Source organism: Aphelocoma coerulescens, chromosome 9, assembly GCF_041296385.1.
Source record: "Aphelocoma coerulescens isolate FSJ_1873_10779 chromosome 9, UR_Acoe_1.0, whole genome shotgun sequence".
In the NCBI taxonomy this organism is placed as follows: domain Eukaryota; kingdom Metazoa; phylum Chordata; class Aves; order Passeriformes; family Corvidae; genus Aphelocoma; species Aphelocoma coerulescens.
Genome location: NC_091023.1, coordinates 1,445,134 through 1,459,587, shown reverse-complemented (window position 1 = coordinate 1,459,587; position 14,454 = coordinate 1,445,134). Strand labels below are relative to the sequence as shown.

Here is a 14,454-nt window from a genome sequence, read left to right as displayed (position 1 = left end):
GATGCCAAGCTAATCACTTCACTGTTACACAATCACCTGATTTATCCTTTAAACACTGGGATTACAATCACTTTCATGATTTCTGCTTTCTATCACAATTATCTTCCCTTTAGATGTTCATGAATTCAACGGAGAAACTAAAACCTGTGAAAATGCCCACCTACAGGTTAGAAAGGGAATGAGTGTGTCTCCCATTTTTCTTTCTGTCAAAGTGACTAACAGACAGGTACACAGTATTTATTACCCTCTCTCCTGACAGCACAGCATGATAGAGATTCATGTTGAAAAGTTACAGACAGCAGGAGAAAGCCCAACTGAACAGTGCAACGGAGCCATCTGGAACTCTTGTGAGCTTGGAGAAAACCCCAGACTACTGCAGAGTGGGGATTTTTTTCAACAGAGAAAATGGGAAGAAAAAATGAATTAGATTTCCAAGTCTTTGAGCATTCTGGGGTACACAGCCCAGGCTCTCAAAAAAGCTGATATGAAACCATTTTACCATCCTGTTGGCTGTTGGACAAAACCACAGGGTCACAACTCTGCAATTTAACTGCTCCATGGCAGGAACAAGAACGAGCTGCTGACAGCAAGGACTGGAGGCTGTGCCACCACCCAAACCCAAACCAGGGGACTCAAAAGACCCATGTGTACAATTCCTCAGCTACTTTCTAGCTTTAAATTAAAGCTTGTTTTTTTCCACTGAAGTAATTTTAAAATGCTGTGCATTTGCTATGTTCACCTCCCAAACCCCATCCTCTTCTCCCTAAGTGCTCACTGCTTTTTCTCTAAAGCACTTATTATTTGCAGTATTAACTTCAACTTCACAGTGTTGAAGAGCCCTCAGCTTCCAACCCGACTGTGGAACATGGTCCAACCTTTTGCACCTTTTGATTTTTTTTCTTCCCTTCAGCTTTTTGTGCTTTCTGTCATCTTGCCTATATAAATATGAAGTCACCTCGTTGTTCTTTAAATCCCTTTTTAAATCCCCTCCTCTCCTAAGTCCTCTGCCCACTAATCACACTCTAATAGCCCTGCATTTGCCTGTTCTGGCTGCTGCTCACTCACAACTGGCTGACCTCTGTCTTGCCTCTCAATGTTTGCTCTATTCATGCTTTGTTTTTACCGTTCTAAGTTTTAGGACCCTATTTTTCTGCAAATATTTCCTTCTCAGTACACACACATACAGTGCACAGTACAATGTCCTGGGCACCTGGGACATGGCTGAAAGGAATCCAGATGGAAACAAGTATATGTTCTAATCCCCAAGTCTCCTGCCTCAGGACTGTACTTGCTCCCCCAGACTGACAGATGGGAGAACTCCAGGGGAGAAATTACCAGTTTCCTTTGGAAGCACCCTCAAACCCCTTTTCACCTGAGGAAGAGTTTTCCTCCAGGCTACAACAGGCTGCTCCCACAGGCTATGGAGGATAAGCCATCTCCCCCCAGTACAGTGCTGGTTACCCCAAAGAGCAGCAGTTTGCACCGACAGCCTGCACGGCCTCAGCCTCCTCTGAACGTGGACAGAGGGAGACCAAAGGTTAAAGCATCACACTGGGGATATTTCAAGGCTTACACATTTCATCCTCATCTGCTGCAACCTTCCTTTCAGTAATCAATTCAGATTTTAGACACCAAGGTGACTCCACAGGACACCCTCTTCTCCACAGGCTAGCTTGAAAAAGTGTTTTAAAATAACTCTGCCCCAACTCTCTGCTGTATTTAACTGGTGAAATCTTTGTTATTGGGCAGAGAATTTGGACTTCCTTAACAATTCAAATAATCATTATCACCCTTCTGCTAAAATGTCTTTGATACATTTTTATGCTGACATCACTCCCTTTAGCTCTGTTTACAAGTGATACTGCACAGTGAGAGGCAACCTGCAGAGCACCCTCCTGGTAACAGCCTGGACAAACAAGAGCTCTTTGTGTCTCAAGGAGGGGACTTCAGTAACTTGTGACCAGCTAAAGGGCAGTTTGGCATTTGTAGGTGCTCATTAACATTACAGAAGTGTCCAATATTCAGTCCTGTATTCTGTAGAGCTGACAGTTATCACAGAGATGTGTTGCACTGGCTCTAGGTGAATTATGTGCTGTTAATAAATCAGTGAGCTGACTTGACCCCAATTTGATTTAAACCACAAGGGTTGCAGCTTTTTCCTGCCACAAACATGGAAGCTCCAACCCAACACACCTGGTTCAGGCAGGGAACCATGATCCAGAACATGCTCAACAGCTGTAATGTGAGGTATCCCTCGTGCAGCAATTCATGTGCCCTGGCCTGGGCATCATGCCCAGGACTGCTCCCAAACAAGGGCACTTCTCTCAGGACAGGGCTGTATTTTTGAAGAACCATCTGAACACCAGACAAAAAATAACTTCATTCCAAAATGACTCTGTTCCCAGTGTATGCCTCTGGTTGTCAAGTATGACTCCATCACAGAATCAATACAAGATACAAGAATTACCAAGCAATTCTGAACTGTAACCAAAGAATTCACTCTGAAGGAAATCTTACCAGAATTCCCCATCCCACCTGCAAACTCCCTGCAATAAAAGGTACACCTGGATGGATGCAGAGCACACCTGAATAACAAATGTGAGACTTTCCAAGATACTTGTACTTGTTTCCACCTTTTATTCCCATACTTACAACTCCAAAGTGTTCAAATACCTCACCCAGTGCATTGACTGCCTAAATGGGACCTAACGAGGTGAAACAGAGCAGCTACTACTGCCAGAATGAAGTCACATAAATGACCCAGCTGGCAGCAGATGGACATTTCTTACTAATCAATTCCTCCATCTCTGATCTCTCAGCCTGGTTGTTCAAGGCAAAGCTAAAAAATCATCTTTGAAACATGAGCCTGGGAATAAAAATTCATAGATCTATGGGATACAGAAAAACATAGACTTAAGATTAATTTTATAACGTATTATAAATTCTCTTCTCTCCATTTCCATCTTTTATCTTCCTTCCTTCCCCACTAATCCTCCTCCTAACTCTCTTACTGCCTCTCCTTTCCGTGCTCTCACCCCTCTGTAGGTACCAATGACCCTCTCCCTTCCTGATCAGAGAGTTTACCTGCTTTGTATCTAAATAGAAACCAAGCAATTGCTCTCAGCTTGTCTTTTGCTTTGTAATCTTCTGCTTTTATCTCAAACCTGAAAGGCTTATGAGTCCAAAAGCCTCCCTATGTTTTACAGGTATATCCATTGGTCTACTAAAGATGCCACTTGAGGCTACACACCATCTATCACCCCTTTCTGCCCTGAGATCATTATAAATACAGCAAAGTAGCCCTAGAAACCTGCATGGACCTACATGTTAAACTGCTGTGTCAGAAATGTTCCTGTAAAAGCCTGAATACTTCCAAAAAATACTCATGAAATACACTATTTTTCATTCTGAGGTGCTTGTGTTAATGCCTTTGTCTACCTACGCCTTGTAAGTGATGCCTTTTAATGTCTACCCATTTCCAAGCCTAAACAATGACTTAGAAACCAGCCAAGGGCAAAATGATTTCCCAATGAATGAAATGCTAGATATACTGCAGATTAGATCTATTTTCACAGTGAACAAACTAGAGTGGAAAGTTTGCTATCAAAGTGCTCCAGCCACAGCAGGTCTGTGGTTGTCTCTTTACCCTCAGCTGAGGCTGCTGCCAGGGCTTCCCTGGAACTAAGCATGCATAAAACTCATTATTTTGTAGAGGCTGGGATGGAACCCCAGACAACAAATTGCTAAGAGTTCTCTAGGTGACAGTAATTATGATTTGCATGGGGCAAGGCTTGTATTTGGCATGGCCATTCCAGAGTGACCCTTCAGAGTTATTTTCCTTTCCACTCCTATGAACTACATTATGTCTAACATGAATCACAACAGGATTAGAAATACAGGAGAGATCAAAGCTATTCTGCATTCACCTCAGAAAAAGACATCTCATGCAAATGCATCCTATTTTGAAAAAGTAGGCAAAGCCATACAGTTGCACTAAGCTTGTCTACAAGAAAATCTCAGCCTGAAATAAATAAAGGGTTTTTTTCTCTTTCAGTTTAACTAGGCCATCATGGTCATGTTGTAACAGAAGGCACATGAATGCCTGGGCACCAAAATGCAAAGTTTGTACCATGCTCCGTGCATGGAGAGGCTGTATGTTAATCCCCAGCTGGAGGTGATGGTTAAATACATTTCTTTTGCTGTAACTGAGACACAAGAAAACATGAAACTTTTCCCCAGCAATGCTGACAGCTATCCCTGCACCACCTGAGCTCTACTGCGCCAACTTACTCTATTTTGTTCCAAAAAATGGAGAAACGCAGTGAAGGGTGAGGAGAATCTTCCCAATGCTCCTCTGTGTCTGGGCATCTGCCCCCAGGGCAAGGCAAGGCCGAGCCCAGCAGGCAGCAGGACAGCACTGCTGGAGTCCTCAGGAGCAAGTGAGAGCCCCAGCAACGCCCAGCAGCCCAGAGCAGGTGGGAAAACTGAATAAAGGGGTTGCAGACACTCAGTGCCCAGGTGCTCTGAGCACCAGGTTCCACGGGGACCCAGCAGCCCGGCTCTCCTCACAGGGCAGGGCTGGAGGGAGGTCGGTGCAAGCACCACCCTCAGTGTGTGCCCCGAGGGCTGCAGCAGTGCTTGGCCTCCTGCACCTCCTTCCAGGAACTCAGCCTCTCCTGTCACAGGGACACTCCTCCCTGAGGAGAACAGTGCTGCCAGCAGAGGACTTGAGATGCTTTCCTGTGATCAGATTCTGCATTCATTTAAAACAAATGGGATGGATTCAGTTTTCTGAGTTCCAAGATGCAGTATTGTACACTACCAGCATGCTAATGAGAAAGAGGCTGAGAGGGGGAAATAGGAACAAAAGCCAGAATAAAGAATAACGATTATTCCTTTTTTTCTAGTAGCTATTTTTAAATGTTAATGTCAGTATTCAAAACAACTCAGAGAATTTACTTTGTATTTTTATCACTCTTCTATACATAAAATGCTTATTTGAGTAGCACTTCAGTATAACATCTTTTTCTTTTTGATGCTGATGGGGAAGCACAATTATTACTTCAGTTTTCATACCATTTTAATTTGATGTATTACTTTTGAAAAAGCTCTGAAAAAACAGGATGTTGGCCTCTGACTGAGAAAATGGCTAAGGAAAGGTTCTGGAAAAGCCACATGTCACCTGGTCCTGACTGCATTATACTTTGTGTTCATTTGCTTTTTATTTTATTTTATTTTATTGCAATCATTACTGCCAGTGCCCTGCCATTTCCATTGCAACATGAAAGGTGTAATTAGAGGATAAGCAAGGTAGCTACACATAAAGATTAAGCTATCTGTGGTCTGCAGATCAACAGTATTGCTCACAACTGTTCATGTCAACATTCCTTATCAGCCATGCAAACTGCAGTACTCACAATAAAGTGCATTAATTATCCTCAGCAATAAAAATATCATGACCAGCTGCTATAAAATCCTGATAAAGACTATTTGCATTGCTTAGACATACACATGGTGTTAAACAGATCCTGAAATAGGGAACAAATCCGAACATCGACATTTCATGTGTTATAAATGACAATAAATGATGGCAAGAGTGGAAGTTACAAAGAAACCAGGTGTAACACCTTTTTGAGGCAAGTTGTGTTCTGTCAGTAAAATCTGTATGATCAAATGGCCACTTACTTTGGAAGGGGAGCCCTCAGTGATTTTCACCAGCTGCCAGAGAATAGAGTAGTGGGAACACTGCAGTGCCTGGACAACGATCTGTAACACAAGAACACACAGAATCCCAGCACGCTGCAAGCAGCAGGCACAGCAGGAAGTGTATGGAAACTCTGTCATGCATTTTTGTGGTGAAAAGACAGGAGCAGCTCTTAGGTAGCACTTTTTGTTTTCAAGGGTCTCATGTTCTTCCTTGGTTGGTTTGGTGTTACAAGAAATCAGCCTACTAGAGGTGAAAGAACACTGTGTAAATGCTGGGAAACACCAGAAAACTGTGCACTGGGGTACAGCAAGAGGGGATGTCACAGCATGACAGAAGTACAACCCAGCACCTACATCTCTCAGGTCAAAAGCCTCTGTTTAAATACCTCTAAACCTGGCTTCACTTTTAAACAGCATGGAAATCTGTTCCACTGCCAAATGAACATGTAGCCCAATTGCTAAAAAAGGGGAGAAAATACAGCTTGTCCCATGGAGAAGACTGGGGTCATATCCATGGTGCCCAGAAAAGCATCCATGGTGCCTAGTGAAGAGTTCAAACCCAGACTGGGAGCTACAACTGCCAAACTCCTCAGGGTGGCCTGCAGGAAGAAATACTGAGCAGAGCTCAGATTTCAGGACCTTTCCCCTAAGATCTTACAGAGGCATTTGGAGACCCAGACACTGTCAGACCCAGAAACTGAGGATGGTTGGCAGCTGCATGGACAGGTTTTATCTGCCCTGTTCCTCCAGGCAGCTCAACTCCAGCATGAAGCAGCAACTGCAGAGAGAGCAGAAGATCCCAGAGCTCAAAGCCAGGACTTTCACACACTGTGTGGCAATGCCTCCTCTTAGGGCCCTTTCTACAAAGTTCTTATTCAGAATTTAATGAGAATTTCTTTTTTCTAAATAAAGCTGAGTTAGAATTAACAACTGGCTTCTAACTGAAACCAAATCAAAACCTAAAATGTGCTTAAATGCTGAAGTAGGAATTCTGCAGTTTAAAAGGAACCATGGGATAATATGAGATGGTTCCTGTGCTCATCCATAAGAAACAGAAACTGAACTCTGAGGGAACAAAGTCCGAGATGTGTTCACTAAAAGAACTCCACTAGACTGTTCTAATTTCCTGGTTTTCATAAGCTTCCATCTTACCTTCAATGCACAACCATCATTTGTGATGATTCTAATTGCAGCCAAGGCTTACAATGTTGGGTTTCAGTGTAAACATGAGGATTGATGCATTGCTTTTCAGAGCCAGGAACATTAGCTATTCCCAACTTCAGAGATGACAAAGGTGAGGGAAGGAGATCAAAAATCACAGAATCCAAGGTTTTCCACCTCCTACACAGCCCTTGACTCCACTGTAAATTTCATTCCAAACTCTGTTTTTCCTACATCACTGAAGTGCTCTGAACTTTTGAACTTCTGGACAATCAGACTCTTTAGAACCTCGGACACCCCAGGGATGCAGTGCAGCTGTTGTTAAGGGTACCTGTTCTGGCATAGCTCCGTGTTCAATTCCAGTTCTCAGCAATCTGTAGCAGTTACTGAACAGATCCCATTTGGTGAGATCATGAGCACTGGAACGAGAGGAATAAAGAGGGATTAGCTGTGTTCCTCAGAACCCCCAGCCCAGAGAGCTTTGGTGGTTTGTACAGCTGACTGAGCAGCTGCACAGCAGCTCAGTCCATGCTAAAAGCACAAATGAGGCTTTCTGATAACCCAGGAAAAATGTTTTACCACATGGGATTTTTGTAGGGAGAAGATAAACTCTCTCCATACCATACACCTATAAAGGCTACTTAAGTGTGGCTGCTCCTTCTCTCTTGACATTAACTTTCCTCTTTTGGAAACATTGACAGAGCTCCAGAAAACCATTCCCTGGCATTGCAGCAGAAACTACAGCCAAACTCTACCACTATCTACTGAATAAAAATGGCTTTAAGCAAAATGAAACTGTGTATTTTTCTACTGCATTTGAAAAATAATACATATTACCACTAGATATTAAATATCCTGAATATCTGAAGTGAGACAATATGATAACACATGGACATGAGATAGAGATGGTGGCTGCCACTCCACTCACTGTTCCACATTTCAGTTGCACCAACCTGATTTTGCCAGTGAGAGGAATAAAAATGACATTAGGAACAAATACTCTACAGCCTTACAGACCTCAACAGCTCATGAAAAGGCTTTTTAATAGAGAAATGAGAAATACAGAAGAAACTGAAAAACATCAGGCTGCCTGAAAGACAAAAAAACTCTCTCAGCAAGCAAATTGAAGTTTAAAACATTTTTCTGCAGCGGAAATAAACTGAGATAATTTGAAACCGTTTATAATATGTCTATAAAAGAGCAAGCCAGCTCAGAATAATCAGAAACTTGCTGATTAAAATACTCACCTGGAAGAAGGGATACTGAGACTGAATTGGGAGTCTCACTTGGATGCAGCAGCCTCTTGCATCTGACTCATCCCAGCCCCTGGATCACCCAGCCAAGCTCACTCCTCCCACCCGCTGTGCCTGCCCTGGGTTAAATCATTAACTGCCCTGCTCAGCCAGAAGGAATAGCTCTCCAGTTCCAAAAGGGACAGAGGCTGAACTCAGGACTGGGAATGCCCAGGTCCTGTTGGAAGCCCTGCCATGAAACACCTCCCATGCTGGAGCATGTTAGCCCTGGGAAATGTCACTGGTAAGAGCTTCACAGAAAACATAACCATCAGAGTGCACTGAGCACTCCAGGGCTGTGCCATTAAAGCCAAGGTGCACCTTGACTTCCAGTTCAGATCCACAAACAGAAGAATAGGAAAGCTTAAAAAAAAATAATGCAACTAAAAATGTAAAAAGTGTAAAAGTATTTCACAGATTTAGATGGTCTTTGAAGTACTAAAATAAAATGTTTCATAGATAAATTAGAGGCTGCCAGAGAGCTGCCCCTGACTGGTGATATTAAGCATAGAGATGCTGCTTCCATAAACCACAAGGTTGCCAGCAAGGCAGAGTGGTACCTCCTTAATTACAGCACTGTAATTAAAGCAGTAAAGTCTCCTTGGTGTGCAGAGGCAGGTATCAGCACAGATTATCCTACAGAGAATATGAAAGGAAAAACTGTCTCATTCCTGCCTTTTCAGATCAGAAATTCCCCGTCAGGCAGCGGGCACAGGGGCCATGCCCCCACAGCTGGCGACACTCAGCTCCCTGCCCTCAGCCTGGCCTTACAGCTGAGCTCTGGAAGGGCTCAATTCTAACTCTGTACAAGTTACACACAGCTTTTCAATAGAAAATTCCTTAAAGCAGAGCCTCCACATTACAGTTAGGCATATTCTGGTACCTCTTAATCTCTTTTGAGCTACTCAGCCACCAAAACCATAGTTATAAAGGTACCTTGAGCACCACACAATTCTCCACAGAGGTTCAGATCGACAGAGATGCTCCCAGGAAGAAAATTCACACAACACAGAATTTCCCCTTAGTTCCTTCCATGTCAGACTCTTCATGGATTACAGAAAATAAGCCCCAATATTTCATCCAAGGTTTCTTTTAATCCTTATGGGCAGTGCTGTCTGCTGGGGCACATTTCTGCCAGACAAGAGGCAGGTGAGGTAAAGGTACCAGTTTCACAGCATTTCTCAAAAGTGTGGCAAAAAGCAGCTTAGAAAAGTTTCTTTTCCAAGAGGTGACCTTTCCACCCACCAAACTGCTTCACTTCTTCAAGAGGCACAAAGAGAGGGAAGCTGTGCCTTCTGATACAGTCTAACTGATATCAGTAGCTGTGCTACTGGTACAGTCTAATTTCTCTAATGAGGTTTCATTTATCATCATTTCTACTTCTTCTGGATATAAGAAACTTCTGAGTAACTCAGTCTGAGAGATGCACTGGTCAACTACTGGAAAAAATGTTAAGCAAAGAGTTTCTCTAAGAGGAAGAGATGATGTGATGATGTGACCATGAATTTACCTGTCTGGGAAGTGTCCTGACTGATCACACTGACCCTGATATGCACTGGTTTTATCTGAGAGTTATGACAGTCCCTGTGGGTTTGTGGAGTCAGTGTGGAGGTGGGAAGGAAGCAAATGTTGCATCATCTCTGAGGACTAGTGGACAGTGATTCCAATGCTCCTGGTTCCTAAATGGGAAACAATGTCCTCCATGCAAAGCAGAAGCAACAGGCACACCCAGGGGAATGGAGGGGATGCTTGGGATGTGTCTTGCATTGGATTTACTGAAGGAAGTAAATAAAAGATGCTGAGATTTTGCAGCATACAAACTGCTACAGCACTGATGTGTCATGTGTGAAAGTTAAACTGAAATACAACGGAGTCAATACAGAAAAAATCACCTCCATGTACTTAAATGCTATGAGTATCTGTGAGATTCTGGCAAAAAATACCCCAAGTGGATACTTCAGGAGTTCCACTCAGATCTCAAGAAAATGTATTATTGTGTTCTGAAAATGTGGAAGGAAACTTTGTAATGATGAATTTAATTTGTATTGATACACTGATATCCCTGTTTTGATGAATCAAAAAGAGTGCTGTGAGCCCTCTGCTGTCATGGCCCTCTCACAAAAAAAGGATTAGCTCAGGCTTGGGAAATCCCAGTATAGAAGCCTTTTGGTCTGGAAGGCTTTTCTCATAATCCCTCACACCCTGTATTTTCCACCTTGCTTTTTCTCAATGTATGAAGCAGCAGCAAGCACCAAGGGAAGAAAAGCATGGACAAGGTACATTTGGAGTTTCTCTCACTGGAAGAAGGCAGGGACTTGTTTCTTCCCAAAGCCCCAGCAACCATTTTATCAGTGCCTGTTAAGGAGATCTCCTGATTTAGTTTCTTTTGACTCCCAGGTGACAACAGACAATGACAGAGTCAGACCACAGCCACTGTGCTTTGAGACAGGACACTCCACGTGCATTTTGAACTGAAAATCCTGTCTCATAACTAAAGGTTCAGCAGAAATTCTGGCTCACCTGGTGTAGTTGTTTCCTACCACAAAGAGATCACATCACACATAATGTCCAAGACAGTAATGAAGATCTCATTACTTCTTTACATGCAAGCAGATATTAGAAATTCCTACTGAACTACAGTCATAAATAACCAATCAGCTGAGAAATGATACATTAGCTGTTTTGCAGCTCTTCAGCTCTGATCCTTTGCTCTTTCCTGTTTTTTTGAAGGTGAAAGTAGATGTCCCTGACCCTGATTTGTGTGTTATTCTACAAGGCTTCTTTATGGTCTGAATTAACTCTAGAGACCTGGAACCCTGAAGGAAAAAATATATATGGGAGCCTCTCAGAAAAGCCTTAAGATTTGTGCTTCTCTCCTGGAGGTGAAGTAGAGCTTTGCCCAAGACCCTCAGGAAAGGCAGAAGTGGCTCCAGTGTGTTACCAGGGAGACTGCAAACCTAATTTGCACATGTCAGCCTGCTGCACTATAGAAATTAGTAATGATTTAACGATCTTTGTGGGACTCTCCTTGAATGGCAATGAAGAGTAGAGATTGCAGAACCATTTCAGACAGTGATCCAGTGCAGGATTTGGGATAAGTGAAGTCTGAGCACAGAGAGAGAAATGAAATCACAAAGCTGTAAAAAAACCCAGTTGTATAGCAGAGCTGGCAGGAGGAAGGTCCTCTCCCACATTGTGATAAGGAAGAAATTATTTGTGGCTCAGCCACCTGCACATGAAGCTTTCTCTCATGCAGACCAGGAGCAAATGCTTCCTGCAGTTCATAGAGAGAAGATCAGGCCTTTGTGCTGTGCTCCAGAATTCACAGCTCCAGTGAAGCTCTCCAGGTTGCTCTGCACGTGCTGAGTGTGCCCGTAGGTCTGAGAGCAGCAGGAACCTGAAAAGCTGGTTTGTGCCTGGTGAGGAGATTCTGTGCAATCCACACAGGGAAACCTGGCCAACAATTCAACTGCAGGTAGAAAATGCATCTTCCAGGCTCTCACCATAAACTATTAATTATTATTATTGCTACTACTAAGTAATTCTATAATTTTGAGGAGAAGTAGCTCAAAGGCATTGAGAAACAGCTTCCTGCAGACTCTCCTAAGCTGAGGCCCAAAGCACAGGTTTGTGGCAGAGAAGTGTCCCTTGTGCCCTGACTGTGCCACACAGGGGAGCAGGACCTGTAGTAACTTACTCATGGGTGTAAGAGCATTGGGTGCAAGGGAGGGGGTTCTACTTGCAAATCCCATCTGCAAAGGTCATGGCACGAACTGAGCAAGGACCCAGATCAACCCAAACAGTTCTACTGACAAACACCACCACTCATTCCTCCATCTCCTCTTCAGATTTCAGGCCATGTGTTTTCTCATTTCCCCACACCTGACACTGCTGATACTTGCTGAAAGGATAAAATTAACATCACAAATTTGTGAGGGAAAATACTGCCTACTTGTGAAAAGAGGTCAGCCTCTTCAGTGTGGAGAGCACGTTGTATATGTCATCATCATCAGCTTCTTCTCCCTGCAAAGGAAAGGCAATCCATGAGGAGAGCCCAGCAGTTCAGCCCAGTACATTCCTGCACAGGCAGGAGCAGCTTCTTAGGGGTTTATGCTGCTATCAAAACTGTCTCCAAATCTTCCAGTGACTTTTATGTAGATTCCATAGTATTTAAGTAACCACTGCACAGCACTAAAAAATAAGCAAGATCATCTGACAATATTCAGCATTATCACTGTGTTAATATCCAAACCAGCATCCTCTAGCAGTAGAAATCATTCCCAAGACCAAAATCTGAGTTCTACCTTATTTTACAAAAAAGGACTGAACCATCAGCTTTAATCATCAGCTGATGAACACGCTGTAACACAATTTTAGTATTTTCTGCAAACTAAACAGCAATTTCCCTTAGGGAATCAACTGAAAAGAAGGTATTTCCAACCCTACATTTCCCAGCAATTTTCTAAAATAAGAAACCTACTTGCAACAATTCTTCTTCTCCATTTCATATTGGTAATTTCTTTTCCCTAACAATTAAGACATCTTCCTGCCTTCAGATGCAATTGTCAATCCATGTTTCTCCCATTATCAGCCCAGTGAGAAGCTGTAAATCAGTGGGATATTTGCTTGGGTACCACCATGCAAATTTTTTAATTTAAAATGTCTTTAAAATGATGAAATAGACTTAATAAAATTAATTATTCAAACAAGTATCACTTTAAAAAGAGTATCACAAAGGCCATAATTTTAAATCCTTGCTACTGCTCTTCTCTTTCTTGTCTTCTACTTTTGTCTTGGTTCTGTCTCCAGATCTCTGTGTCCCATGTCTGACCTATGCACTCGCTTTTCCTTAGAGATCTAAGGCTCTTAATTCATTTCTCAGATGCCTTTCAGACAGAGTGCTTCTCTGAAAGCCTCTCCCCTGCTCTCCTGGCAGTGAACACCCCCAGGATCATGAGGCCTCGCTGGCCTTGTGGTGTGAAGGAAGGGGACCCCTGAGAGCAGCCCGGGGGCCCTCAGGAGCCCCAGGGCATCCTTTAGGGCTTTCTGCACTGGAGCACAAAGGGAGGCCACTGGCAAAGAGAGGGGAAGGGCAAAGGGGTGGGAATAAGCAGGTACTGGCTCCCTGATTCAGCAGCAGCCATAGAGCAGTTCTAAAGAAAAAACAAAATTAAGGAAAATTGCAGGAAAAACATTTTTCTCTCCTAGCCCATTTGTCCTGAGAAGACTCTTGGGAAGGCATTTATAAATCCCAGCACCTCAGTGCTCTCCTCTGTCTCCCCTTGGGTAAAGGCTGAGGCCAGAGGGACCTTTGGAGCAGGGCCAGGAGGGGCCAGGCCTCTAAAAGGCCACTATTTCCAGTGCTCAGCTGCTGGGCATCCATGGGGTGTGTACAACTTGGGTGGTTCTGAAATTGGACCCTTGTGTGGCAGCCCAGCCTCAGCCCTTTTTGCTGCACAGGTCAGGTTTTGGTCCTATTGGCCAGAGGAGAGGAACTTCAGAAACCCAGGCTAAAGTGTAATGTGGCATTAGCTGGAAGGATTCCCTTGGCACACACAGCTGGGCAGAGATGGAGCACAAATTCTGGACTGTCTTTCCAGGTTCTGATCAGAAACTTATGAGGAAGTACACCAAAAATGGCAGCCAGATGGACAGCAAGCTCTGTGTATTTTATGAAAGAACACACAGTGGTGCCCCATCTTTGGGTTGTGTGCACATTTCTGCAGCTTTACAAACATTTTTATTCACTCTGCAGCGTGACAAGGCACATTTACAGTGTGCCTGTATGTGGCATGCTACATAAAAATAGGAAAAAAAGGCATATTTCCTTTCACATGCCATTCTAAATCAGGGACTTAGCTTAACTTTCTCTAAATGTACATCAAAAATTAAATGTATCTGCCACAGTGCAGTGCATGACTACAAGCAAAGAAAAAGATCTGTGCAGCTCTCATGTTATGTTTAAAAGGCATGAAAATTACAACAAATTAAGTAGTGCTACACAAAGTTAAATTGCTGCAAAGGAGGAAAAAATGAGTAGAGTTTCTATTCTTATTTAATGTATTCTGTCTTATGCATTTTGAAGGATAAATTCTTACAACTAAAACCCAGGTACTTCCAGGTTTCAGACTTGTCTTTTACTCTTCCCAGGGCTCTTTTAATATGCCATTATACATATTTTGTTAAATCCTCTCTTCCATTCAAAACATAATCCAACCTTGATTTTGCTGCCTGCATATCCATTTGGGACTAGTGGAATCACTACAAGCATTAATGTAAATGCACTTTCCTCTGC

The 14,454-nt window shown here is 43.1% G+C and overlaps 1 protein-coding gene across 6 annotated transcripts in view; it reads right to left on the bottom strand.

Annotated features, from left to right (window-relative positions):
- The window catches only part of STAG1 (STAG1 cohesin complex component), a 175,646-nt gene that overhangs the window by 23,085 nt on the left and 138,107 nt on the right, over positions 1–14,454 (bottom strand). For all 6 annotated transcript variants that reach the window (XM_069024276.1, XM_069024271.1, XM_069024272.1 and 3 more), the window contains 3 exons: positions 12,112–12,182; positions 7,199–7,286; positions 5,686–5,766 (listed from right to left, as the gene is read on the bottom strand). In XM_069024276.1, coding sequence (XP_068880377.1) covers positions 5,686–5,766; positions 7,199–7,286; positions 12,112–12,182 — 240 coding nt within the window. The remainder of the gene's footprint in view (positions 1–5,685; positions 5,767–7,198; positions 7,287–12,111; positions 12,183–14,454) is intronic.